This window comes from Nycticebus coucang, chromosome 12, assembly GCF_027406575.1.
Source record: "Nycticebus coucang isolate mNycCou1 chromosome 12, mNycCou1.pri, whole genome shotgun sequence".
NCBI lineage: Eukaryota > Metazoa > Chordata > Mammalia > Primates > Lorisidae > Nycticebus > Nycticebus coucang.
Genome location: NC_069791.1, coordinates 87,904,492 through 87,929,893, shown reverse-complemented (window position 1 = coordinate 87,929,893; position 25,402 = coordinate 87,904,492). Strand labels below are relative to the sequence as shown.

General features: G+C 45.6%; 1 protein-coding gene and 1 non-coding gene across 2 annotated transcripts; both read left to right on the top strand.

Annotated features, from left to right (window-relative positions):
* Positions 1-5,997: 5,997 nt before the first annotated feature.
* Positions 5,998-15,525, top strand: CHP2 (calcineurin like EF-hand protein 2). Its single transcript, XM_053557787.1, has 8 exons — positions 5,998-6,505; positions 6,972-7,044; positions 7,162-7,242; positions 7,374-7,504; positions 7,684-7,745; positions 8,433-8,555; positions 8,742-10,846; positions 10,879-15,525. Exons 1-7 carry the CDS (start codon positions 6,439-6,441, stop codon positions 8,793-8,795), a joined length of 591 nt encoding a protein of 196 aa, XP_053413762.1. The 5' UTR covers positions 5,998-6,438; the 3' UTR covers positions 8,796-10,846; positions 10,879-15,525.
* Positions 15,526-19,310: 3,785 nt separating this feature from the next.
* LOC128562923 (U6 spliceosomal RNA) lies at positions 19,311-19,416 on the top strand. The gene has a single exon (XR_008373618.1). It is a non-coding gene; the product is annotated as a U6 spliceosomal RNA (small nuclear RNA).
* The last annotated feature ends 5,986 nt before the right edge of the window (positions 19,417-25,402 follow it).

Genomic DNA, 25,402 nt, shown 5'->3' with positions numbered 1-25,402 from the left:
ATCCCATATGCCGGAGGTGGCGGGTTCAAACCCAGCCCTGGCCAAAAACTGCAAAAATAAATAAATAAATAAATAAATAAATAAAAATACTGTTGCCTTTTGTCTCTTCTTGGACACACAGTGTGCCTGGCTTCCGGCCATGGCTCTGCTCTCCAGCCTGTTGGAATGGCCACCCAGCAGGCTGCTACCTTGATGAGAAATAAAGCTCTTCTAAAAAAAAAAAAAAAAGAAAGAACGAATCTGGAAGATTCACACAAAAAGGGGGCAGTGGTGATTGCTCTAGGAATGAGGATTGGGAAATAAGGTACAAAGGGGACTGACTTTTCACTCTGTACTCTTTGATTGTTCGCATGTTCTAACCACGTGGGTGTATTTTATATTTTTTATAATCTACCTTTTATAATCTTTCCCCAATCCCACCCTGACTCTCCCTGCAGCTTACGTGGAGTTATGATTTCAGAGCTATTCAGGCCCTGGGTGAAAGGTATCCTTGAGGCCAATTTGGATCTTCCAAAATTGCCTGCTTTTGTTTCTTTCACAACCTGATCAGTTTCTGCCTGTCTCATGTGCCCCTGCTTGGAAACATGTTAGACATGAGCACCAACTTTTTATTTTATTGCTGGGTCTCTCTGGTAGATATCTGGTGTCTAGTCTGCCCAGAATTCTTTCCTCTTTGGTTAAGAACAATTGCTTTCATACATTCCCCACCCCCACCCTGTCATGGTGGATCTGTCAGTCATATGGTTCCAATCCTCTCCCCACCACAGAGGTGAGTGTAAGATCCCAGCTGGCCCCTCAGTAGTGGGTTCACAGGTGGACATTTGAGTTTCTTTTCAGGAACTGTTTGGATGCTGAGAGAGAGAGAGAGACTTCCTACTCTGAGGTCAATGGTATTAAAGACCAGTTCTACCTAGGGATGTTGGGCACCATCTTTGCAGCTATGAAGAGAGTCTGCCTGGAAATGAGGAAAGCATAGCCAAGAAAGAAAGAGAGACAGTGACCTGATGATATTGTTTGAACACCTAGATCCAACTGTGCCTGAAGTACATTCCCTTAGATTTCCCTTTGACTTGAGCTAATCAGTGTCCTCTTGTCCTTAATCTAGATTGAGGTCAGTTTTTGCCATTGACCAAAACATTTCCTAACTAAGAATCACTGGACATTGCTACATGATTTTGCTTCTTCTTTCTTTTTCTTCTCAAGAGACAAAATGTTGCTCTATTGTCTAGGCAAGGCAACAAAAAAGTAGAGACTAGGCTAGACTGCGGTGGCACTATCATAGCTCACGGCAGTCTCAAACTCCTAGGCTCAAATGATGATCCTTCCACCTCAGCCTCCCGAGTAACCGAGACTATAGGTGTAAGTCACAACACTCAGCTGACTTTTTTTACTTTTTTGTAGAGACAGGCTCTCACTAGGTTGCCTTGCCTCATATGTTTAACTCCTGGCCTCAAGTGATCTTCCAACTTCAGCCTCCCAAAGTGCAGAGATAACAAATGTGAACCACCACACTTGACCTGGTTTTCCTTTTAAAAAGCACTGCCTTGGGGAGAATATATTGGGGAGTTGCGGGGAGAGGAGAAGAGTGAGGGAGGGGGATAGGAATGTTAGGAGGTGATCTTAAGCCCAATTTGGACATCTAATAAGCATCTTGCCTGGAATGCATCTCCTATGGTCTAAATGTTTGCAATCCCTCCAAAATTTGTATGCCAAAGCCTAATCCCCAACGTAATGGCATTGGTAAGTGGGCCTTTGGGAGGCAATTGGGTCATGAGAGTAATTCTCTGATGAATGGGACTGGTGCCCTTACAGAAGAAGCTCAAGGGAGCGGCTGCTTATTTCCACTGTGGGCTATTATGAATGATGCTGCCGTAAACATCTAGGTTCAAGTTTTTGTGTGACTATATACTTTCATTTCTTTCTATATACCTAGGAATTTACTGGGTCAGTTGGATCATTCTTTCACTATTCCTGTGATTATTAGTACTATTGGACTAAAGCCTGTTGGTTCTATGGCCATCTCATTAGGCTTTGAGGTGGTCTGGACAATATGCCCCACTGGGTTCTGGTTTATATCAATCTTGATGATGCAAAACTTTAGTTTTCCTGAAGAGCTCTGAAGAGAAAGCATATCACCTTTGATTGAGTGCAGACCTGTAGAGAATGCCAACCCTCAGTGGAGCCAGCCGTCCACTGCCCCGCAGCTCCCAATGTGGCATCAGTCAGGAAAGGGGAAGGTGGGTGTTTTCAGTTCTTCATACACTTGATCCCAGAAATTAGCATGACTGTCCACAACTGAGCTGTGAACTTATGGATATTATTACCAGACTCTTGCTCTTTCACCCTGGCTGGAGTGCAGTGCTATAATCACAGCTCACTGCCCAGTCTCTAACTCCTAGGCTTAAGCAGTTCTCCTGCCTCAGCCTCCCAAGTAGCTGGGGCTACAAGAGTATGTGACTGTGCTCAGCTAATTTTTTTTGTAGAGATGGGGTCTTACTATGTTGCCTAGGCTGGTCTTGAATTCTTGACCTCAAGTGATCTTCCTGCCTCAGCTTCTCAGAGTGCTGGGATGTCAGGCATAAGCCACTATGCCTAGCCTCTTTTTGCATTTAAATCTCTATTCTATCTGGTATTTATTTTACTATAAGAAGGTATAGGTACGGCTTTATTTTTTCCCCCAAAAGACAGATGTCCCAAGTGACATTTACTGAATAATCCACATTTTCCCCACTGATTTGAAGTACCACTTTTATCACATGCCAAATTCCCATATGTATTTGGGTCTATTTCTGACTTTCTTGTCTGTTTCTTATCTGTCTAGTCCTACACCATCACAACACATGTTGTGCTTTTTATAACACATTAAAAAGTCTGTTAGCATTAAGTCGCCGTCAGTACTTTTTGTTCCAGAGATTTCCTGGCTATTCTTTTCTTCTTTCAAACAGCTTTATTGTGATGTATTTCATATACCTTACAATATTCACCCATTTAAAGTGTACAATTCAGTAGTATGTTCACAGATACGGGCAACCAGCACTACAGCCAATTTTAGAATATTTTTGTCACCTTAGAAAGGAACCTGTAAACTTAAGCCATCCACTTTCCCTCCACCTCCCTCAGCCCCCAGCAACCACTCATCTACTTTCTGTCTTTATGGGTTTGCCTATTCTTGACATTTCATATAAATAGAATCATATAGCGTGGTCTTTTGTGATTGGTTTATTTCTTAGCATAATGTTTTCAAGGTTTTTCCGTGTTGGGTATATAGCAGTACTTCATTACTTTCTATGGCTTTTTTATGGCTGAATAATCTTCCATTGTACAGACAGACGTGCCACATTTTGCTTATCCATTCATCACTTGAACATTTGGGTTACTTCCACTTTGAACATTCACTACCAGTTTTTGTTTTAACACTTACTTCCAGTGCTTTTGGGTATACACCTAGGAGCGGAATTGCTACATCATATGGTAATTTTGTTTAACATATTGAGAAATCTTCACACTGTTTTCCAGAGGAGCTGCATCATTTTACATTTCTATCAGCAATGTATGAGGTTTCTAATTTCTCTATATCTTCTCTAAGATTTATTATTTTTGTTTGTTTTAATTTTACCTATCCTAATGAGTGTGAAGAGGTATCTCTTGTGCTTAATTTGTATTTCCCTGATGATTAGTGATGTTGAGAGTCTTTTCATGTACTTATTGCCATTCATATATCTTCTTTGGAGAAATGTCTATTCAAGTCTTTTATCCATTTAAAAAATTGGGTCATTCATCTTTTTATTATTGAGTAGTAAGTGTTCTCTATCTTCCTGACTATTCTTGCTTGTTCATTTTTTTTTTTAGTTGAAACTTCCTTCATCAGGGATGGCTAGCAAAATTTGTGTAGTTTATTATTTATTTATTTATTTATTTGTAGAGACAGAGTCTCACTTTATGGCCCTCGGTAGAGTGCTATGGTATCACACAGCTCACAGCAACCTCCAACTCCTGGGCTGAAGCGATTCTCTTGCCTCAGCCTCCCGAGTAGCTGGGACTACAGGCGCCCGCCACAACGCTCGGCTATTTTTTGGTTGCAGTTCAGCAGGGGCCGGGTTTGAACCCGCCACCCTCGGTATGTGGGGCCGGCGCCTTACCGACTGAGCCACAGGCACCGCCCTTATTTTTTATTTTTTGTGACAGTCTCACTTGACACTGTGGTGTCCTAGCTCACAGCCATCTCAAACTCCCACACTCAAGCTATCCTCTTGCCTCAGCCTCCCAAGTAGCTGCGACTACAGGCACCCACCACAATGCCTGGCTATTTTTAGAGACAGGATGGGGGTCTCACCCGTGCTAAACATGATCTTGAACTGAGCTCAAGCAATCTGCCCACCTCAGCTTCTTAGAGCTGCACTCAGCCACATTTGTGTAGTTTAAAAGGAAAAAACAAACATTCAACCTGAATCTGGTCTAACAGATTCTGTAGATGAAAATTCCCCCCAAACATCTCCTCTTTAAATGCCCTAAAATGATTTGGCCACATGTATTGTGAAGTTGATGTAAACCCCACTTGTGTACATGATGCAGAAATGGGTTCTAGCCTAGTGCTATCACGAAGGCTTGTGCATAGTATATGCATGGGGGCTGTTAATTACTCTCTACTCTAATTTACCTTGGTGCAGTGCTAACTTTGAGATCAAGGCTGGAGAAGCCCTTTCCAAGATCAGCACCACAAGCTGGCCTGAGGTGATGATTGCAGCTCTCCAGGGACTCTCAGCCCCTCCTGGGTTCAGAACTGAACCCAAACTACATGCACAGCCTGACTCACAGCTGTGGACTGGCTCAAACGCTGGGCTTCATTAGGGAAGAGTGTGATTTCCCGCATGCTTTACTCCTTGGGGGGTGTCTGAAAGGGAATCAAGCATTCCTCATGCCAGTTGTTTAATCCTTGGGGTATCTGAAAGAGAAGCAAGCCCTTCTTAGATCAATATTTTCAAGGCTCATCTGAGGCAAGCCTCTGCCCGGGGCTGGAGCATAGACTGTTTGTTTCTCCAGCTTCTTTCTCTCTCCAGGGGAGAAATGAACTCGAGCCCTTGTGATGAACTGCTTGCGTTTTTTTTTTCCTGTGGAAATTTGTGTATATGTGTGATTATGGCAGGCAACAAGGGGGGTAAAGATAGTTTCAAAACTGGACACCTGTGGTGCTTGTTCCTTTACGACTGAGATTCTCAACCTCTTTTTCATTCCCCCAGGAGTATTTTTAGGTATTTCCCCTGGTCAACCCTTCCTCATGGAATTTTAATAGCACAGATATACTATATATCTCTTTATGCACTGTATGTATGTATACCTGCAAAGCCAGCACATTGTACCCCATGATTGCATTAATGTACACAGCTATGATTTAATAAAAAAAAGAAAAAATAATATTTTTTTTCCCTTTGGGAACCATACGGATCCCACTGAGAACAAATCCTTCACAATAGTTCACAACTAGCCCCCTGGCAGGCTCCCCCACTCACAGTGAGAGGAAGGCAGGCTAGCAGGGGCTATGAGGAACGTGTGAACTAAGGCACATAAAGTGCCATAAACAGGAGCCCTTGTTGTTGTCATTATGATGGTTTTACACCCTGTCCTAGTGATGATGTTTATTACCCTCTCTCAGGTTCTGCGGCTGGGCAGAGGAGGAAGTCATTTCCAGTCCAGAGTTCTACCAGAGGCCAGGGGTGCACAGGGGAGTGAATAGGTGGGGTTATGGTGCATGGTGCAGCCTCGCGGTGTCAGAACTTCTGATTTCTCAGGACAAGTTGGAAATGCGGATTTTTGGCTAAATCTCCCGAATTCTAAGCATTGGCTCAATGACACAGCAATACTATGGGGACCAAACAAGATGATAGTGACTTGTGCAAAGTTAGTAGCACAGCTGAGATTCCCCCGTGAGTCCCCCAGAGCCTGGGCCCGTTTGACTTAACCAAGCCCTCCCCACTCCTCCCCACTGCCCCTTTCTTTGGCAGCCCTTCCGCGCCTCTTTCCACTCGACCCCAGGCCGGGCCATGCGGTACTGGGACGAAGAATCCAGCTCCGCTTTCCTCCAGCGCGCCCTTCCCGGCAGGATTTGGACTCTGTCCACAGACGAGCCGAGCGTCCAGGCCGGGCCCGGGGGAGGGGGTCGGTGCCGGGCGGACCGTTAGAGCGCCGCCGAGAGAGGCGTGGGGAGGGCGGCGCCGCCTCTCCGGCTTCTCCCCGCGCCGACCTCACACTCCCGGGCCTGAAACGACCCGTTGTTCCCACCCACCTTTGACCCGCCACCCTGGCGATTGTTTTCTGTTCGCTCGGTCGCGGGTAGGAGGCGAGGAGCGTCGGGGTTCTGGAGCCTGGCAGCTCTCCAGGCCGTTGGCCTTCGGCCCCGGGGCAGAACGAGAGGACGCCGGGGTCCGGCAGGCGGCCGTGGCCATGGGCTCGCGCAGCTCCCGCGCCGCGGTCATCCCCGACGTGGACATCATTCGGCGGGAGACAGGCTGTGAGTGCGCAGCGCGCGCGGGGGGCCCAGCAGCGTCCACGCCGCGCCGGGGTCCTCAGAAGAGGGGCTGGGTCGAGGGAGTCCGGTCCCTCGGAGCTGGGACACCAAGACCCACAGTCTGGGACCGCAGAGGCGTGGGGAGGGCTCGGTTCCCCGGGCTGCGGGCCAGATCAGTCCAGGAACCCGGTGTTCTCGAGCCCGGATAGAGACCGAAGGAGGAGCTGACGGCGGGTGGAGGGTTGACTGTGGTCCCTTGTTCTCGGGAGGGGAGTGCCGGGACTCCGAGAGCCTCCCGGGCGTCCAGCTCGGCGCTTCGGTGTGTCGCTAGTCACTCCCCGGGTACCCCCGGACGAACGTCCCCTCCATTGAGTTCTCTCCATCCCCGACCCCTGCTCCGCACCTGTCTCCGGGCGTCCGGAGCGGGTCCCGGAGAGCTCTCCGCGTCACCGTGCGCCTTCCTCCGCAGTCTCGCAGGCCAGTCTGCTCCGCCTGTACCAGCGGTTCCGGGCACTGGACAGGAGCGAGAAGGGCTACCTGAGGTGAGGGGAAGCCCGCCTGACGGCCTCTCTCCTCTGTGCCCCAGACCCTACTTTCCTGTTTCCCTCCCGTCCCCGCCTGCCATCTTTGCCCTACCCTCTTTGAACTTTCTTTTGCAGCCGCATGGATCTCCAACAGATTGGGGCGCTGGCTGTGAACCCCCTGGGAGACCGCATTATAGACAGCTTCTTCCCGGACGGGTGCGGCCCTGCTGGGGGTGCGGCGGTAGAGGTGGAAAAACCTTGCATGCAGGTGGATGGCAGGGAAGTTAGAGACCCAGGCAGACGGATGGCTAAGGTGACCACTGCCTCCCCCCGTTCCGTGCCCCCAGGAGTCAGCGAGTGGATTTCGCAGGCTTCGTCAGGGTCCTGGCTCATTTTCGACCTGTAGAAGATGAGGACACGTGGATCCGGGACTCCAAGCAACCGGAACCCCTCAACAGCAGAATGAACAAGCTTCGCTGTGAGTTTGTGGGGGCCTGCCCAGGTGAGACCAGGTTTACCCACCCCAGGGAGAGGACCCAGGAATCTTCCACTCCCTTTGTGAGCCTAGTGACCACCACCCCACCCGTCCAGGGTGACCTTCTGTGGGGGAGAACCAGGGCAGGCCCACTTACCTTTCCCCCTTCTACTCTCTTCCAGTTGCATTTCAGCTCTATGACCTGGATCGGGATGGAAAGATCTCCAGGCAGGAGATGCTACAGGTTGGACAAGTGCCAGGGCAAGAGATGAGAAGTATGAAGGGTGGGATGGTCGGTAGATGCAGGATTGCAGATGATGGAGGTATGGGATGGGAAATGGGAATAGGTGGGGTTGGAGTGTGGTTAGTTGGGAGATGGCATGGGTAGCAGTTGGGTATTTATTGGGTCCGGAATGGATCAGGGATTCTCAACTGGGGCCATTTGTCCCTTAGTAATATCTGGATATACTTTTGGTGGTCACGTCTGTGGAGAGACTTCCATCCTTCTAGTGGGTGGAAGTCAAGAATGTTGCTATACATTGTACAAAACCTAGGACAGCCTCCCACAACAAGGTGTTAGCTGGCCCTGAGTGTCAATAGTGCCCGGACTGAGAAACTCTGGAGATGTGATGAAGTGGGGATGGAAATGGGAATTGTTAGAGGGCAAGGTGAAGAATGGAGTCTAGACGAAGTTGGATTACAAGCTGCGTGATGAGTCTGGGCGTGTTATTGAGGGGAGTGTGGGATGGTGAGGCAGTGGGGAAATTATTGGGGGGATATGGTGGGAAGTGGTTGGGATGGCATAAAATATGGATGAAAGATGGATTATGAAACTGATAATAGCTTTTGGGGTGAGATGGGCAAGGTTTTGAGGGTGGGAGAGTGGTCTTTATGCCCCCTCTTTATGGCTACCTCTTCCCTCACCTTCCAGGTTCTCCGGCTGATGGTTGGGGTACAGGTGACAGAAGAGCAGCTGGAGAGCATTGCTGACCGCACAGTGCAGGAGGCCGACGAAGATGGGGATGGGGCTGTGTCCTTTCTGGAGTTCACCAAGGTCAGAATGTTCTTAGAGACAGGGGAGTTGAGATCAGGAGTCCCTGGGACAGATGAACATAGGGAATCATCTCCAAAGGAGAAGGGGATGATGGGGTCTGCAGGATGGGTAGAACCTGGGGGAGGAGGTGGAGGCATAGAGGGTTGGGATTCATGCCTCTTGACTAGCACCTATTTTTTCTGGCAGTCCTTAGAGAAGATGAACATTGAGCAAAAAATGAGCATCCGGATCCTGAAGTGACTCCCTTTGTGCCTTCGACCAGCTCAAGCAGAGCAGTGTCTTCTTGAGGTTCACCTTCAGCCCCCCTGAACACAGGGCCCAAGTACACTGTATTCTTACTTCTAAACTGAACTCTCGTTAGGGCCAAGGAAAGATAGCTGGCAGGATGTGTACTAAAGTCTAGCGTGTGTGATCTCAGATCTGTGAATCAGCCAGCAATCTTCTGGTTGCAAATGACTAAAAACTCAACTCAATGTAACTTAAGTAAAGAAGAGATTTTATGAGCTCATGTAATTAAAAAGTCTGCAAGTATCTGTCTTTAGGCACAGCCGGATCCAAGGGCACAAATAATGTTATCAGGATTCACTTATTCTCCATCTTGCACCTTGCCTTTCTTCTGTCATCTTCATGAAGTCTCTTTCCTTGTGGAGCGGAATGGCCACCAGCAGCCCCAGGCTCTCATCCTGCCAGTCTTGTAATCAACTGGGAAGAGACTTTCTATTCCAATAATTCCAAGCAAAGAGTATCATTGGCTGGATCTGGGGTCTTGTCCCCATCCCTCTGGGAATAGAAAACTCTAATTGACTAGGCCTGTGTTGTGTGCTAATTCTTAGAGCTAGGAAATGAGATGTCCAGTTTCAGAGATGTCCATTACTGTTTGGTTGAACAAATGGAGAAGCCCTTGATGTCTGGTCTCTTAAATGCGTTTTCACTGATCTCATGATGCATGTCAGTGTGATGTCGGTTGGTAACGTGAGGAAGAGATGATGTGAAAATGATAAACAAAGCATACCTTTCTAGAGTATGAAATTTTTCAAAGATTTGGAAAGTAATCTTTTTTTCATGGTAAGATGTCCGAACATTGATATCATAGAATAAAGCATAAAGTTCACATAAAACCATGAGATTCTATGTCTGCAACAGAGTGCTCCGGCCATGCCTGTAGCAGATGCTGTTAGTGCCCTACTCATTTCCCCTCCCAGGGGTGTGCTGGAGTTGTCTTGGATAGATACATGAGAATCAACTGTGCCCATATCTTCTCAACTCTGCTTCCTGTGATAACATGTTGGTAGCCTGAAATTGTCTGTAGTGGGAATATTTACACCAGTGTCATGGGCAAATGATACAGGTCAAAGCTTTTTCCCCTAGAAGAGCCAGTGGTTAAACCCCAACAACACCTGCTGGGCATTTGCTATTACTGTACATGCCAATGGCTTTTTTCTACAATCACCTGTGACACTCTGCCCAAGGGCACTGCCTGGCATAGGCATCTGCTTAGCCTGTGCAAAGGGCAGGTCAGAAGTGCTACAGAGTTAACGGTCTTAGGAGTAGCTCTCAACCATTGACAGATGGGAACTAGTGGCTGAATAGCCAGTTAATTTCATCCTTTGGGTGGGACAACTTAGAGATGGGTTCATTTCTCATAGAAATTTCTAGCAGATTCAAGCCCTAGCTGCCCACAGCATTAACCTATTTCAAGCACCTATCCTGTCTCACTTGCTCAATCCCCTGTTAGTGTCTCCTGAATCACCTCTCAGGGGGCTTCTTGAAAAACCAATTTAAGATGTACTAGACCTGGAAAACAAGGTCACACTCATCTGTAGGGCACTTTGAGCACGTATGGTATTAAAGGACTGTACAATTCCTGGCATGTCCTGATTTTCGGGAGTTTGAGGTCATGTAAAGGCACCACTGCAGTCCTTCCCGTGTAGGGGAAAAAAAATCTATGGATCTTTAGGGCTCAGGAAACCTGGAATTGTCTGGGGTAGAGTTTTAACCCCATTTCAACTTTTACTTTTTGATTGTGTGATTCTGAAGATGAGCCTTACAGTTGAGGGGTCAGGTAGAGGCAACAAGGGGGATATTTCATCCCTTAGGGAATTCTTTAATTTCTGTCAGAGGATCACTCCATGAAGGAGGACTTTCTGATTAACGTATGCTTGTTTAGTCTTTGGATCAATTAGAAGGTAGGGGGAATAAAACTTAATGGCTATTTTTTCCCCCTAGGAACTATGGTAGAAGATTTGTATATAGAGAGAAATGTGTGTGTGTGTGTGTGTGTGTGTGTGTGTGTGTGTGTGTGTGTGTGTGTGTGTGTAGAGAGAGAGAGAGAGAGGTCTTTTAGGTCTTTATAGCTGGTCTTTTTTCCATTATAGTGTTCCTAAAATTTTCCTGAGTCTCCAAGGAAATCTATTTTTTTTTTTTTTGAGACAGAGCCTCAAGCTGTCACCCTGGGTAGAGTGCTGTGACATCACAGCTCACAGCAACCTCCAACTCCTGGGCTCAAGCGATTCTCCTGACTCTGCCTCCCAAGTAGCTGGGACTATAGGCACCCACCACAATGCCTGGCTATTTTTTGTTTGCAGCTGTCATTGTTGTTTGGCAGGCCGGGGCTGGATTCGAACCCACCAGCTCAAGTGTATGTGGCTGGTGACTTAGCTGCTTGATCCACAGGCGCCAAGCCAGGAAATCTATGTTTTTAATAAGTGATTTAACACTAGAGGTCCAAGGACCAAACTCTTAGAAACATTGACCTATAGCATCTGGCTAAGCTACTACTGACTGCCATCTATGAGGTCTGACAATTAAGTTTAAGAACTCATCCTAGAAAAAGAGCTACACATCTCATTGCTGAATATCACTATAGTCACCTTTGAAATATTCCCCTTGGGAAATTATGCACTGATGGTAAGACCTAGTCCACCCTTCAAAGCAATTTTGGAACTTTTTTTGAAATGACCATCAGAATTGTCATTGTATTACCCTTGACGTCCTGAATATCATCAAAATGTCTTCCTTTAAATACTTCCTTTATCTTTGGGTAAAGAAAAAAGTAACTGGGGGCCAAATCAGATGAGTAGGGAGGGTGTTCCATAACAGTTATTTGTTTACTGGCTAAAAACTCCCTGACAGACAGTGCCACGTGAGCTGGTGCATTGTTGTGATGCAAGAGCCACACCTTTCTCATGTCAAGATTTTCAGTTAAGATTATTCTGTTTCTCTATCCATCTTTAATTGCTCTGCTATGCTTACAGTCAGTTGACAATTTTGATGCACAATTCAATGAATTTTTGAAATGTTTTCATCAGTTTTGCTGGCCACCCTGTCCTCTCTTCATTAGTGACACTTTCTCTCCCTTTAGAAAAATGTTTAATACATTTGTACACTGCTGTTATCTTCATGGCATTATTCCCATAATCTTGGACTAACATGTCACTGATTTCACTTCCACTCTAGCCAAGTTTAACAGGAAATTTATGAATGTTTATTCATTGCCCTAATTCAAGCTCTGACATTCTTATGACAGCACCCCAAACACCAACAACAATAATGAACACCATGGTGGGGTGTCATGGCTCACGCCTATAATCCCAGCACTCTGGGAGGCCAAGGTGGGTGGATTGCCTGAGCTCACAGGTTCAAGACCAACCTGAGCCAGAGCAAACCTTGTCTATAAAAATAGCCAGGTATTGTGGCAGACACCTGTAGTCCCAGCTACTCGGGAGGATGAGAAAAGAGAATTGCTTGAGCCCAAGAGTTTGAGGTTGCTGTGGGTTATGATGCCATGACACTCTACCAAGGGTGACAAAGTGAGACTCTGTCTCAAAAAAAAAGGACAAACAATAATGACACCAATCAGTAAGACACCACCACGTGTCAACACGAAAAAAGATTTAAGACACTGATATATTTGTGAAATGTTATGGAGATGTTTGTACAGTGCTGCCAATGGAAGCACATGGTGTCAAGTTCATGGACTTGTCAGACTTTGTATAAGGTCTTCAGCCTCCATGAAGCACCTTGGCCTACAGGGTCTCAAGAAAGGTCTCCCTGTCCACACCTCCTCTGGGAAGTCAGGGCCACTCACCAGTGCTCCTGGTCTAATAGGGGTACTGGAGGACCTGAGGGACCCCAAGACTTCCCTCCCTGTTCTGGTGGTTGGGAGAGGAGAAAATTTCACCTCCTGTAGCACGAAAGCTCCCTGGGACCACCCTAGCTCAGGAGGAAAGACTTTGTTGCACAGGTGAGGGGTACCAGTGTGGCTGCTGTGGCACAAGCTGCTGGAATCCCACTATCCTGATGTCAGTCTGACAGAAATGCCTGTGGATTTATCCCAGTGGGGTCCTGATGACACCAGGAGGGAAACTGTGTTTTGTGAGCAGCAGTTGACAGTTTTGAGTAATTTGTTTACCACTCTCATTACTGTTGCTGTGCAGTACCTACAACCTGTATTTACTTATTGTGTGTAAGTGGACTCATTTAAAATTACATATTTGAGTTTATAAAGGAAATTGTACCTCAATCCTGTCAAGTGACATTTTTTTAAACATCAAAAACAAAAAAGAAGGAGATGAGCAAACGTTGAAGAGCCATAAAAGATAAACCTGCCTGAAATGGAGACTTTATTGGTGATTGAAGAACAGAAGGAAGAGCTGAGAAGGGAACAACCTTTTCACTGGGTGATTCTATGTCTTTGAGCGCCATGTTTTTACTGCCAAATACCATCTTGTGTGAGTGAGTGGTATGTTTCTCATGTGGGGGAACATGGGCTGAGGGAACTATAAGGAAATAAACCAGGGTGGAGCCTACACCCTCTTGTTCCCTTGGGGACTGTATGGAGGCAGCCATCAGTGGGCAGAACATCCTGACCCTCAGGCTGGCTGCTGATGGGGTTGGCTTTGGGAGAGAGCTTGGCCATCACAGTGGAATGGAATTTACTCACCAGATCAGGCCTAGGGACATGTAGCAGGGCATTATGACAGATGTTTTATAGATTTGGAAATGTTAAAAGCAACAGCCCTCTGCTGACACTAGTCTCCAAGTTCTGGTAAGACTTATGAACTTGGAGACAGGGCCTCTGGACTTGCCCACTTGCTGGGCTAAGATGGCAGAGTCCAGAGAGGAGAAGCAGGAGGAAGCTCCAGTTCTGGCATTTGTGATTCTCATTTGAGAGGGGTTTCCTACAGAAGACTGGGATGGGCACCAGAGAGGTCCCAGCTTGTTCCACTGTAGCTGCTGGGGAGAGCCTTGGCTGTCTTGGAACTTTCTAGAAGAACCCCTCTACATATCCTGAAAAGGAAGTCCCTGTCCTTGCCAAGAAGACAGCCTGAAACAGTGTGTGTAGGAAGCCACAGGAAGAGAAGGAAATAGAAGGACATAGGTGGTGACATCATGTAGACCTATTTATGGTACCATTGCCTCTTTCTCACCCATCAGGAAAATAGTTAAAAATTCTGACCTTGACTCTCAAATAGAAGGAAGCTCTGGGTTGCCTTTAGCCCCACCCAACCAACATCAGCAAAACTCTCTTAATATTAAAGAGACAACATATAGACTTAATTCTCAGAGAGGCCTCCCCTGAGAGTCAGTGCAGTTTAGTAAAACTACTTGAGTCTTGGCATCCTGTTAGGCCTCGGTTTGAACGTGGGCCCTTATTATCTCCTGCTGTAGAATCTTGGGAGATAAGTTTACCCTGGGGTGCCTTTGCTCCTATTGTCTGTGAAAGAGACAGATGATGGCAGGTGCCCTGCAGTTATTGCTTCTTATTCTTTCTCTATCTCCTTCCTCAAACTGCTTTATTTCAGCTTAGGCCCTGGGCCCCCTCATCTGTGAGCTTGGACTCTGGCCTGTATTGCTGTGTATTCTTTTAGTTATCAACTGGCTTATGAAATAATAGGAATTTATTGGTTCATATCACAAAAAGGAAAGTCCAAAGGTGAATACCAAAGGCTGTATGATATTATCAGAAATTAGCCTTTTCATTTCTCAACTCTGCTGTCCTCTGTGTTGGTTTCACTCTTAAACAGTAACTCCAATGAAAACAGAGCCTCTCTTTCCCAACAGTGTTGTCAGGAGTCTCGAAATAAATCTCATTGGACTGTCCACTGTAGTCAGGTAAATGCAACACTCCTTAATTAGCCGTATCTGGTCATACCCCAGAGCTAGAGAATACAGTCGATCCCTCTTGAAACAAATTCAGTGTAGGTAGGTACGTGTTGATTCCCTAAAGGAATATCAGAATGCTGTTACCAAAAGGACACTGCGTGCTAGACAGGAGAAATCAACAGATAACTATGCACAAGTTACTTTGGTTTTGGCTACAAATTACTAACAATGGCTTAAACAATGAAGACAATTGTTTTACACTACGTGTCTGGTGGTAGGCAGTCCTAGAGTTATTGAGTAGCTCAGCAGTATTTATTGAAAATTCAAGATCTTTTATCCTTCTATTCTTTAGTATGTTGCCTTTTAATGCTCCAGTTTATTGACTCGTGGTTACAAGATTGCAGCTGTAGCTCTAGCCATCACATCTCCACAGGAACAGTGTCCCAAGACACAGGAAGGGCAGGGGGCCAGTTGATTAAAGCCTGGGAAACTGGCATGACATCACTTTTGCAATAATGATCCAGAGCAACCCACAGGAGAAGATATAGACTGCAGCTCTGAATGGGAGAAGTATTGAGGAATTTATGGTCACCATAAAATGATGATTTGGGATATCTATAAATTGAATTGATTTTCCTTGTACACAAAGCACTGAAAAGATAGATGTAAAAATGTTTTATGTCGTGGGGCCTCATCTACGGTACAACTTAGAATGGGTACAGGCGAAACTTACTAAATGCAGAATACAAATGCCTACATACAGTAACTAAGAAAATGCCATGAAGGCTACGTTGAACAGTTTGATGAGAATATTTCAGATTGTATATGAAACCCGCACATTGTACCCCTAATGTACACTAATTACACAGCTTAATTTAACAGTAAAAATAAATAAATTAAAAAAATGTTTTATGTCTGTAAATAGGTACTTAATAAGCTATTACATTGTTCAAAAAATAAAATAAATTGTTGGAATATCGCTACAGATGGCTTAAGGGAACAAAAAACAAAGTACAAAAACATACTATATACATATATATGTGCCTAATTGTATATCATTTATATATATTTTTTTTGCTGTTGATTTTTTTTTTTTTGAGATAGAGCCTCAAGCTGTCACCCTGGGTAGAGTGCTATGGCATCACAGCTCACAGCAACCTCCAACTCCTGGGCTCAAGCAATTCTCCTGCCTCTGCCTCCCAAGTAGCTGGGACTACAGGCACCTGCCACAATGCCCGGCTATTCTTTTTTTTTTGGTTGCAGCTGTCACTGTTGTTTGGCGAGCCCAGGCCAGATTTGAACCTGCCAGCTCAGGTGTATGTGGCTGGTGCCTTAGCTGCTTGAGCCACAGGTGCTGAGCCTATTTTATTTTTTTTGAGACAGAGTCTCACTTTGTTGCCATGGCATTGTAGCTCACAGAAACCTCAAACTCTTGGGCTCAAGTGGTCCCATTGCCTCAACCTCCCCAGTAGCTGGGATTACAGACACCTGCCACAATGCCCAGTTATATATATATATATATATACATATATATATATTTTTTTTCAGTTTTTGGCCGGGGCTGGGTTTGAACCCGCCACCTCCGGCATATGGGGCCGCTGCCCTACTCCTTTGAGCCACACGCACTGCCCCAGCCCAGCTATTTTTTTTAGAGACAGGGTCTCACTCTGGCTCAGGCTGGTCTCCAATTCGTGAGCTCAGGCGATCCACCTGCCTCAGCCTCCCAGAGTGCTAGGATGACAGGCATGAGCCACCACACCTGGCCCCATATATTTAAATATGAGTTTTCCAAATTGCTTCATAAAATTAATAGCAAATGATTTAGAAAAAGGGTGTAAGTGATTACACCTGTAATCTTGACATGCAGAGGTTTTCCTAAGAAGAATAATGAAGGAAAATATTAATAATGTTAACTTTATAAAAATTTAAAGGCAGGCTCAGTGCCCGTAGCTCAGTGAGTAGGACCTCAGTCACATACACCGAAGCTGGTGGGTTTAAGCCTGGCCTGGGCTGGTTAAACAACAATGACAACTGCAATCAAAAAAATAGCAGGGAATTGTGGTGGGCATTTAGTCCCAGCTACTCGGGAGGGAGAGGCAAGAGAATCACTTAAGCCCAAGAGTTTGAGGTTGCTGTGAGCTGTGATGCCACAGCACTCTACTGAGGGTGACATAGTGAGACTCTGTTCCCCCCCCCCAAAAAGGAATTTTAAAGGCAAAGGACAAACTGAAGAATTATTTGCATTCTGCATATCAGATAAGGGATTACAATCTTTTATATACAAATGGCTCTGTCAATTAGAAACAGATGAACATTGCATAGGCAATAATATGAACAAGACATTCTTAAAAAGAAATATAAATGTCCCAAAGCATATAAAAATGTTCAACCTTAATGGTGATTAAATTTGAATTAAAACCATGACTCTCTTGAGAATCAGTCTGATTTTATGTCTTGAAAGTTCTTGGCAGGGTGTGGTGACTCATTCCTGTAATCCTAGCACTCTGGGAGGCCAAGGTGAGTGGATCGCCTGAGCGCAGGAGTTCCCAACCAGCCTGGGTAAAAGCAAGACTTTGTCTCTACTAAAAATAGAAAAATTAGCTGGACATTGTGACAGGCACCTGTGGTCAGGAGGCTGAGGCAAGAGGATCTCTTGAGCTCAAGAGTTTGAGGTGGCTGTGAGCTATGATGTCATAGCACTCTAATAAGAGTGACAGAGTGTGACTCTGTTAAAAGAAAAGAAAGAAAGAAGGAAGGAAAGGAGGGAAGGAGGGAAGGAAGAAAGGAAGGAAGGAAGGAAGGAAAGAAAGAAAGAAAGAGAGAGAGAAAGAAAGACGAAGAGAAATCCCTAAAAATGAGTTTGGGCACAGTGGCTCATACCTGTTATCCTAGCACTTTGGGAGGCCCAGATAGGAGGGTCACTTGAGGAGTTCAAGACCAGCCTGGGCAACATAACCAGACTCTATCTCCAGAAAAAATAAAAAACTTGGTGGAGTGTGGTGGGCACCTATAGTTTCAGCTATTCAGGAGCCTGAGACAGGAAGATCTCTTGAGCTCGAGGTTTGAGGTTGAGCAAGGGTGCAGTGAGCTATGAATGTACCACTACATTCCAGCCTGGGCAATATAGTGCAACCCCATCTCTACAAAAAATAGAAAAATTAGCTGGGTGGTCACATATACTTGTACTCCCAGCTATTCAGGAGGCTAAGGCAGGAGGATTGCTTGAGCCCAGGAGTTTGAGGTTGCAGTGAGCAATGATGATACCACTGTACTCTAGCCCAGGCAACAGAGCAAGACCCCATCTCAAAAATAAATTAAAAAACCAAAAAAATAAATTTTGGAAAAAGAAGGAACTTGCCCTTTAGCTGTGAAGAGTGCTGGTAGCTGGCAGGTTCCACCTGTTATGCCTTTAAGGTCTGCCTCATCTCCCAGCCAAGTACTAGTCAGGTTTAGCTTCTGAGATCATATGAGACAGGGCACTTTTGCAGTGGTACGGCTGTGGGCACAATCTGTCTCATCTGTTAACTCTTCTCAGGGAGCCCTCCTTAGTCAAGGACTGAGCAAGGTAGGGGCCTGGTGATTCTTGTTCACTGTGGGACTCCTTTCGGAGGAATTTTTTGCTCTAGAACTTGCCACTGGGTTGGCTGATACTTTGTTAGGCCTGCTTCAAGATCTGAGGTTCTCTTAGTAAAAAGGAATTTGAGGAGATAAACAAACAAACAAACAAATAAAAAGAGACCTGCGATTCTCTCTGGCCAATCCTGCCTCCTCGCCATGTTATCGTTCATGGATGTTACTCCCAGTAAACCTTTTTGCTCCTGATACTATCTCAGCGTCTGCTTATCAGAGAACCCAGCTAACAGCATTAGAATTCAATTGCAGTTTGATCAGAGAAGCGACAGTGCTATGATCAACACCTGGTAAGGGACTCATTATTAGGGACTAGTCCTAATGCACCTGTGGGAGCAGGTAACTTAGTCTATGTGGTGACTTTTCTGAGTCTGATGTTGGACCTGAAGTCAGCAGGGCCAGCTGCGGGGCAGGGAAAATGTACCTGAAGTGGGGGGTGCAGAAATCAACAGGAAGCTGTGAGGACAACGGGGAACCCATGGAGATGGCACGGAACCTGTAAGAGCAAACTGGAGCCTGAGTCTGTTACCACCTCCAACCCGGATGATGTGCGTGGATTTGTAGAAGCTGAAGGTGACCCCGAGGAGCCGGAGGTATCACAGGCCTGGCCGATGCCCACGCCCACAAGGTGAGCCAGCAAATGAACTTCAAATCATATGAGTGGCAAGAATACCTTCAGAGCACGAAAGGGCACCCTTAAACCATGGCTCAAGGATTGTAAAAGCAATCCATGTCACCAAAAATATTTACATCCCTGTAACACTTTGAAGTAAAAAAAAAAATGGCTGCTTCTTTTCCTCTGCCAAATTTTGCATACTGTTTTCTTGTGTCCAGCTGTAACCTGGATCACAAGGAAGGGGATCCAGATAGTTCCAGCTGACCTATGTTGAAACAAAATGAAGCTGCCGCAATGGCATCAATGCAAAACAAAATGATATATTCATAATGAGATGGTATTTAGCCATTTACAATGTTGTAGGTGAACATTCATTGTCATTAACAACAGTGTGGATGGTGTTCGTGCGCTTCAGCGGCACGTATACAAAAATCGAAACAACACAGGGAAGATTAGCCTGGCCTCTGCACAAGGATGACACGCAAAAAACAGTATGTACAGCATGATCCCATTTGGAAAATGTAGATAAACATATAAAGAAAAGTGTTTCAGGAAGTTAGGTTCTAAGATGCTACATTTTTAAACAAACAAAAAAACGTCTAATTGGGTCGCTCCTCTCTTTTAAACTTCTAAATAGTTTTTGCACAGTTATAAAGTCTGAGTATTTTCATACCCTCCTGAGCCCCTCTGTAGTACAGATCACCTGCCATCTTTCCAGCTGTATCTTTGACCCGCCCATGTGTGTCATTTCATATTCTAGAAATGCTAAGTGTTTGAGGTTCTTCATTATATTACATTGTTTCTAACTGAATCTGGCTTTTCTCTTTGCTTCGACTGTCTTTCACCCCAAGCTTCGCCTGGTTAGTTCCTCTGTATTAGTCAAGTAAAGCTATTCTGGCAGAGCTTGGTTGATCCATCTGCAACTCAACAGTTCCCCAAACCATCTGAACATCAAAATAAATTACCTGGGAAACACACAGAAATACTGATACTTGCTTGGGCTTTACTATAGTTCTACTATGTTATCATTTCCACAGGTAGGGCCAACAAATATGGGTATTTATTATACCGGTTAGAGATTTATCTGCATGTGACAGAGTTCCCAAATAATAATGGCTCTGAGGTGAATTCCTATAATTTCCTGTTGCCTCAGCATCCATCTGGAATATCTCATGTCAAAAGCAGGGCTCTGCTCAGCGCCCATAGCACAGTGGTTATGGTGCCAGCCACATACACTGAGGGTGGTGGGTTGGAACTCGGTCCAGGCCAACTAAACAACAATGACAACTGCAACAAAAAATAGCCAGGCGTTGTGGTGGATGCCTATAGTCCCAGCTGCTTGGGAGGATGAGGAAGAGAATCGCTGGAGCCCAAGAGTTTGAGGTTGCTGTGAGCTGTGACACCATAGCACTCTACTGAGGGAGACATAGTGAGATTCTGTCGCAAAAAAAAAAAAAAAAAACGGCAGGGCTCAGTCATGCTAGATACAGTTTCCAGTTCTCCTCCAAGTTCCTCCATGTGGTGGATCAAGATATGTCCCTTATACAACCACCTCCTGGTGACCACCTCCCCCTGGGGCACCTAGATACAACCTTACAACCTTCTTGACCTCCCCCTCCATCCCCTATGTCCCCCATGGACGGTGCAGACATGCTGCAGTGACTCCCTCTTGGTCACAGCACGGCTCCCTGGTGGTCTGCCTGCTTGCTCTAGACCTACCAACGCAAACTCTCTGGATCTTGCTTGGGTGATGCCCTGGACCCCAGGAAACACTTTGGCCCACAAGTCCTTCTTTTTCTGTCTTGCTTACCACTTGCTGCAGGTGAGTGGAGTGAGTACCTTACTCTCTCCAGCTTTCCCATGGGCCCTGGCAGGGGCCCCTCTTCTCTCACGGATCAGTGAGTGAAAAATGCCTGTGGTATTTCACGTGTTTCGTTCATCTGCCTCCTCTGAGTCTCACCTGACTGACACACCCAAGCCTACCTCTCAGCCCCACCAGGGTTCTCCCAGAGCAGAGATCTTCAACTGGAGTGCCTTGGCACACCCATGTGCTGGGAGAGGATCTTAGGTGTGCCAAGGAAATTTTGAAAGATTATCGATTAAATTATTTTTGAAAGAAGTTCAAAGCATAGCAAATATACTTTTTTACTCTGTTTTGGACCAACATAATTTAAGTGTGCCACAGAAGTTTAACTATAGGTTAAGATTTAAAAGGTTGTGGGCAGCACCTGTGGCTCAAAGGAGTAGGGCGCCAGCCCCATATGCCAGAGGTGGCGGGTTCAAACCCAGACCCGGCCAAAACTGCAAAAAAAAAAATATTTAAAAGGTTGAAAAGAGTGACTCTCTTGGCAGAAATAAACTGAACATAGGTCAGACAAGAGCCACAAGGGTGTGTGCCAGGATAAACAAATGTTCTGTGAGAGGGGAACCGGTCATAGGTTGGACACATAGGTATTTAGGCTAAGATAAAGAAGTTTCCTGTGTGGCTTGGTGCCTGTGGCTCAAGCGGCTAAGGCACCAGCCACATACACCTGAGCTGGCAGGTTCGAATCCAGCCGGGCCGCCAAAACAACAATGAGGGCTGCAATCAAAAAATAGCTGGGCGTTGTGGCGGGCGCCTGTAGTCCCAGCTACTTGGGAGGCGGAGGCAGGACAATTGCTTGAGCCCAGGAGTTGGAGGCTGTTTAGCTGTGATGCCACGGCACTCTACCGAGGGCAACAGCTTGAGGCTCTGTCTCAAAAAAAAAAAAAAAAGAAAAAAGAAGAAGTTTTTTGTGAAAGATGAGCTGTGCACATCAACTCCCTTAGGTCAAGGGCAAGAATGGAACCTTGTCACTGGACAAGAATGCAACCTCAGATGACATTAAAAGTCCTATTGAAAACTTGCCTTGAAACATCACCCTGACAAGAATCCTGATAACCCAGAGGCCGCAGCCAAGTTCAAGGAGATCAACAATGCCCACGCCATCCTGACTGACACCACCAAAAGGAACATCTATGACAAATACGGCTCCCTGGGGCTCTAAGTGGCTGAGCAATTTGAGGAGAAGAACGTGAACACCTAGTTGGTGCTCTCCAGTTGGTGGGCCAAGGCCCTGTTTGTTTTCTGTGGCCTCCTCACCTGCTGCTACTGCTGCTGCTATGTTGCTGCTTCAACCTCCCTCCATCAAAGCAGGGCTAGAATTTGATAGTCACTCTCCAGAGAGAGACTTTAAGACCAAATTAGAGCAATGACAATAGGCTCAAACAGAACAGATACTTGCTTTGCTCTCACATAAAACCGAAGATGACTGGGGGCAGAGTGATTCACTCTTGTGATCCCAGCACTTTAAGAGGCTGAGGTGTGAGGATAGCTTGAGGCTAAGAGTTTGAGACCAGCCTGGACAACAAAGTGAGACTATTATTGCTACAAAACTTTTAAAAGATTAGCTGAGTGCGTAGGAGACCCAGCAACTTGGAAGCCTGAGGCAGGAGGATCGCTTGAGCCCAGGACTTCAAGTCTACAGTGAACTGGGATGGTACCACTGCACCCCAGCTTGGGCGACAGAGGGAGACCATTTTGTTTAAAAAAAAAAGTCAGGCTCAGCGCCCATAGCTTAGTGGTTAGGACGCAGCCATATACACTGAGGTAGGCAGGGCCTGCTAAACAACAATGACTACTGCAAAAACAAAAACAAACAAACAAGAAAAGCTGGGCATTGTGGTGGGCGCCTGTAGTCCCAGCTACTCGGGAGGCTGAGGCAAGAGAATCACGTAAGCCCAAGAGTTGGAGGTTGCTGTGAGCTGTTGATGCCATGTCACTCTACCAAGGGCAACATAGTGAAACTCTGTCTCAAAAATAAATAAATAAATAAAAGGAAGAAAGAAAAAAATCAAAGATGATATGACAGCTCTGCTAGGAGGCCAGACTCCTTCCACATTGTTCCTCTGCCATTCTGAGGGAGAGCCTGTCTCCTCTCTGTGGTCCAGAATGGTGCACCACTGTGCCGGCATTCCAGCTAGTGGGAGGAGAGGAGGGGCAGGGAGGGCACACACCTTCCATTGAAGCACCCTGCTTGGAAGTTCCATACATTATCTCCCCTCACATTCCATCAGCCAGAACTTACTCTACCCAGCTGCAAAAGAGGCTAGAAAATGTAGTCTTTACTAAGAGTTCTACTGTTTAAGAAGAGGGTGCCAATGCATCTGGAGGACAACTAGGAGTGACCACCCTAAATGTGCTTCCAAACTCAGCTTCCCAGGAGGCTGCTTCTGGTGGTGGTCATTGAACTAGTTAAAATGTTACATTTTCACCAAGTTTTAACTATAAAGCCACGACAGAATTGGCTACGTCCAGACACATTACCTCTTTTAATTTTTACAATAAACTTGTGAGTTAGATATTTTTGTCAACCTGACATTGTGGAGGGGAAGTAATATTCTCGAGGTCATCCAGTACGTGGTAAAATGCTTGATCTTTGTCATTAAACCTTTCTGTCTGTTGAGACGTTGTGGGTTTCCAATCACACAATTTGGCATTTAAATTAAACATTCTCCCTGATTTACCTCCAATTTTGTATATGAATTTTTATAGTTACACTTCAGTGTACATCAGTTTGATCAATGTAAGAGGTCTGTTTTGACCTCCTAGCATGAAAATAATTCACCAAAGATATTTAATGCTCAGATTATCCACTTCTCATTGAAAGCCCTCCCGTTTTCTGTCCTGACACTGAGCAATATTTTCAGATTCGGTTTTGAGCAAATGATTAATTATTAATATTTATGAACAATTGGCATGCCAGACACTGTGCTAAATAAAAGCAGGTGTTACAGGGGAAAAAAGCAAGACAGACCATCCCCCTTCACGGACTTAATAGAGATGAGGGCAGACAATACAATGAGTAAGTATGTAAAAAAAGTAAGTTCAAATAAAGTTACATGCTGTCAAGAAAGTAAAACAGGGTGATTTTGTAGACAGTGATTAAGGGTGGGACGGGGCGAATTTGGATAATGTGGTCAGGGAAGGCCTCTCTAAAGAGGTGACATTCGGAGTGGTGCCTGCAGGCAGAGAAAAGGTCTTTCATGGAAAAGCAGGAGGGAAGAGCAAGTGGAGAGGCCCTGATGTGGAAACAGACGTGTCTCGTAAGCAAGGCGAGAGAGTTAAGAGGCACGGGGGTTGGGGAGGGCTTATTACATGGGCCAAAAGGAGGAGTTTGAGTTTTTTTCTAAGAGACGTGAGAGCTTTTGGAGGGTCTTACCCGGGGTTGTAGCACAATGATTTGAATTTTTAAAAAGTCATTTTGGTGGCTGTGTGGAGACTAGATACAAGAGGGGTAAGTGGAAGTGGGATTTGGCAGTTCCTCAATCAGTGAAACAGAATTGCCATGTGTCCCCGAAATTCCATTTCTAGATCTATACCCCAAAGAACTGAAAACAGGTGTTCAACCCAAAATTTGCACATGAATGCTCATAGCAGCATTATTCCCAGCAGCCAAAAGTGGGAGCAGCCAGGTTGGCGCCCGTAGCACAGTGGTTACAGCTACAGCCACATACACCAAGGGTAGCAGGTTCGAACCCAGCCCAGGCCAGCTAAACAACAATGACAACTGCAACAAAAAATAGCCAGGCGTTGTGGCGGGTGCCTATAGTCCCAGATACTTGGGTGGCTGAGGCTAGAGAATCGCTTAAGACCAAGAGTTTAAGGTTGCTGTGATGCCTTGGCACTCTACTGAGGGCAACAAAGTGAGACTCTGTCTCAAAAATAGTGAGACTGTCTCAAAAACAAACAAAAAAAAGTGGGAGCAACCAAAATGTCCACCAATAGATAAATGGATAAACAAAATGTGGTGTATTCACGATAGACGATTCTTTAGCCATAAGGGGGTGAAATATGGATATACGTATATGTGACGATATGGATGAACCTTGAAAACATTGAAGGACAAGAAAACACTGAAGCAAATGAAGCCAGTCACAAAGTATTCCTTCGTATGATTGTGTGATTTCATTTATATGGAATGTTCAGAATATGTCAATCCATAGGGACTGACAGCAGATTTGGGCAAATAGGACTGGATTGCTTAATGTGTATGGGGTTTTCATTTGGAATGATGGAAAAGCTCTAAAACTAGATAATGGTTGTGGTTGCACAATATCGTGCATGTCTGTAATGCCATTGGTTTGTAAAATTTAAATGGTTTTTAAAATTTGAATGGTTTAAGCGGTACATTTTGGGCTGGGCGCTGTGGTTCACGCCTGTAATCCTAGCACTCTGGGAGGCCGAGGAGGGTGGATCCCTGGAGTTCAGGAGTTTGAGATCAGCCTGAGCAAGAGTGAGACCCCTTTTCTACTAAAAAATAGAAAAACTGAGATAAGAAGATTACTTGAATCCAGGAGTTTGAGGTTGCTGTGAGCTATCATGCCACAGCACTCTGCTGAGGGCAATGAAGTGAGACACTGTCTCAAAAACCAAATGCAAAAGGTACCTTTTATGTACATTTTAGCATAATAACAA

Coding starts and splice junctions, on each gene's coding strand:
- CHP2 (XM_053557787.1), top strand. CDS start 6,439: ATGGGCTCGCGCAGCTCCCGCGCCGCGGTCATCCCCGACGTGGACATC. Junction 7,505..7,683: donor CAGAATGAACAAGCTTCGCT/GTGAGTTTGTGG, acceptor ACTCTCTTCCAG/TTGCATTTCAGCTCTATGAC. Junction 8,556..8,741: donor CCTTTCTGGAGTTCACCAAG/GTCAGAATGTTC, acceptor TTTTTCTGGCAG/TCCTTAGAGAAGATGAACAT.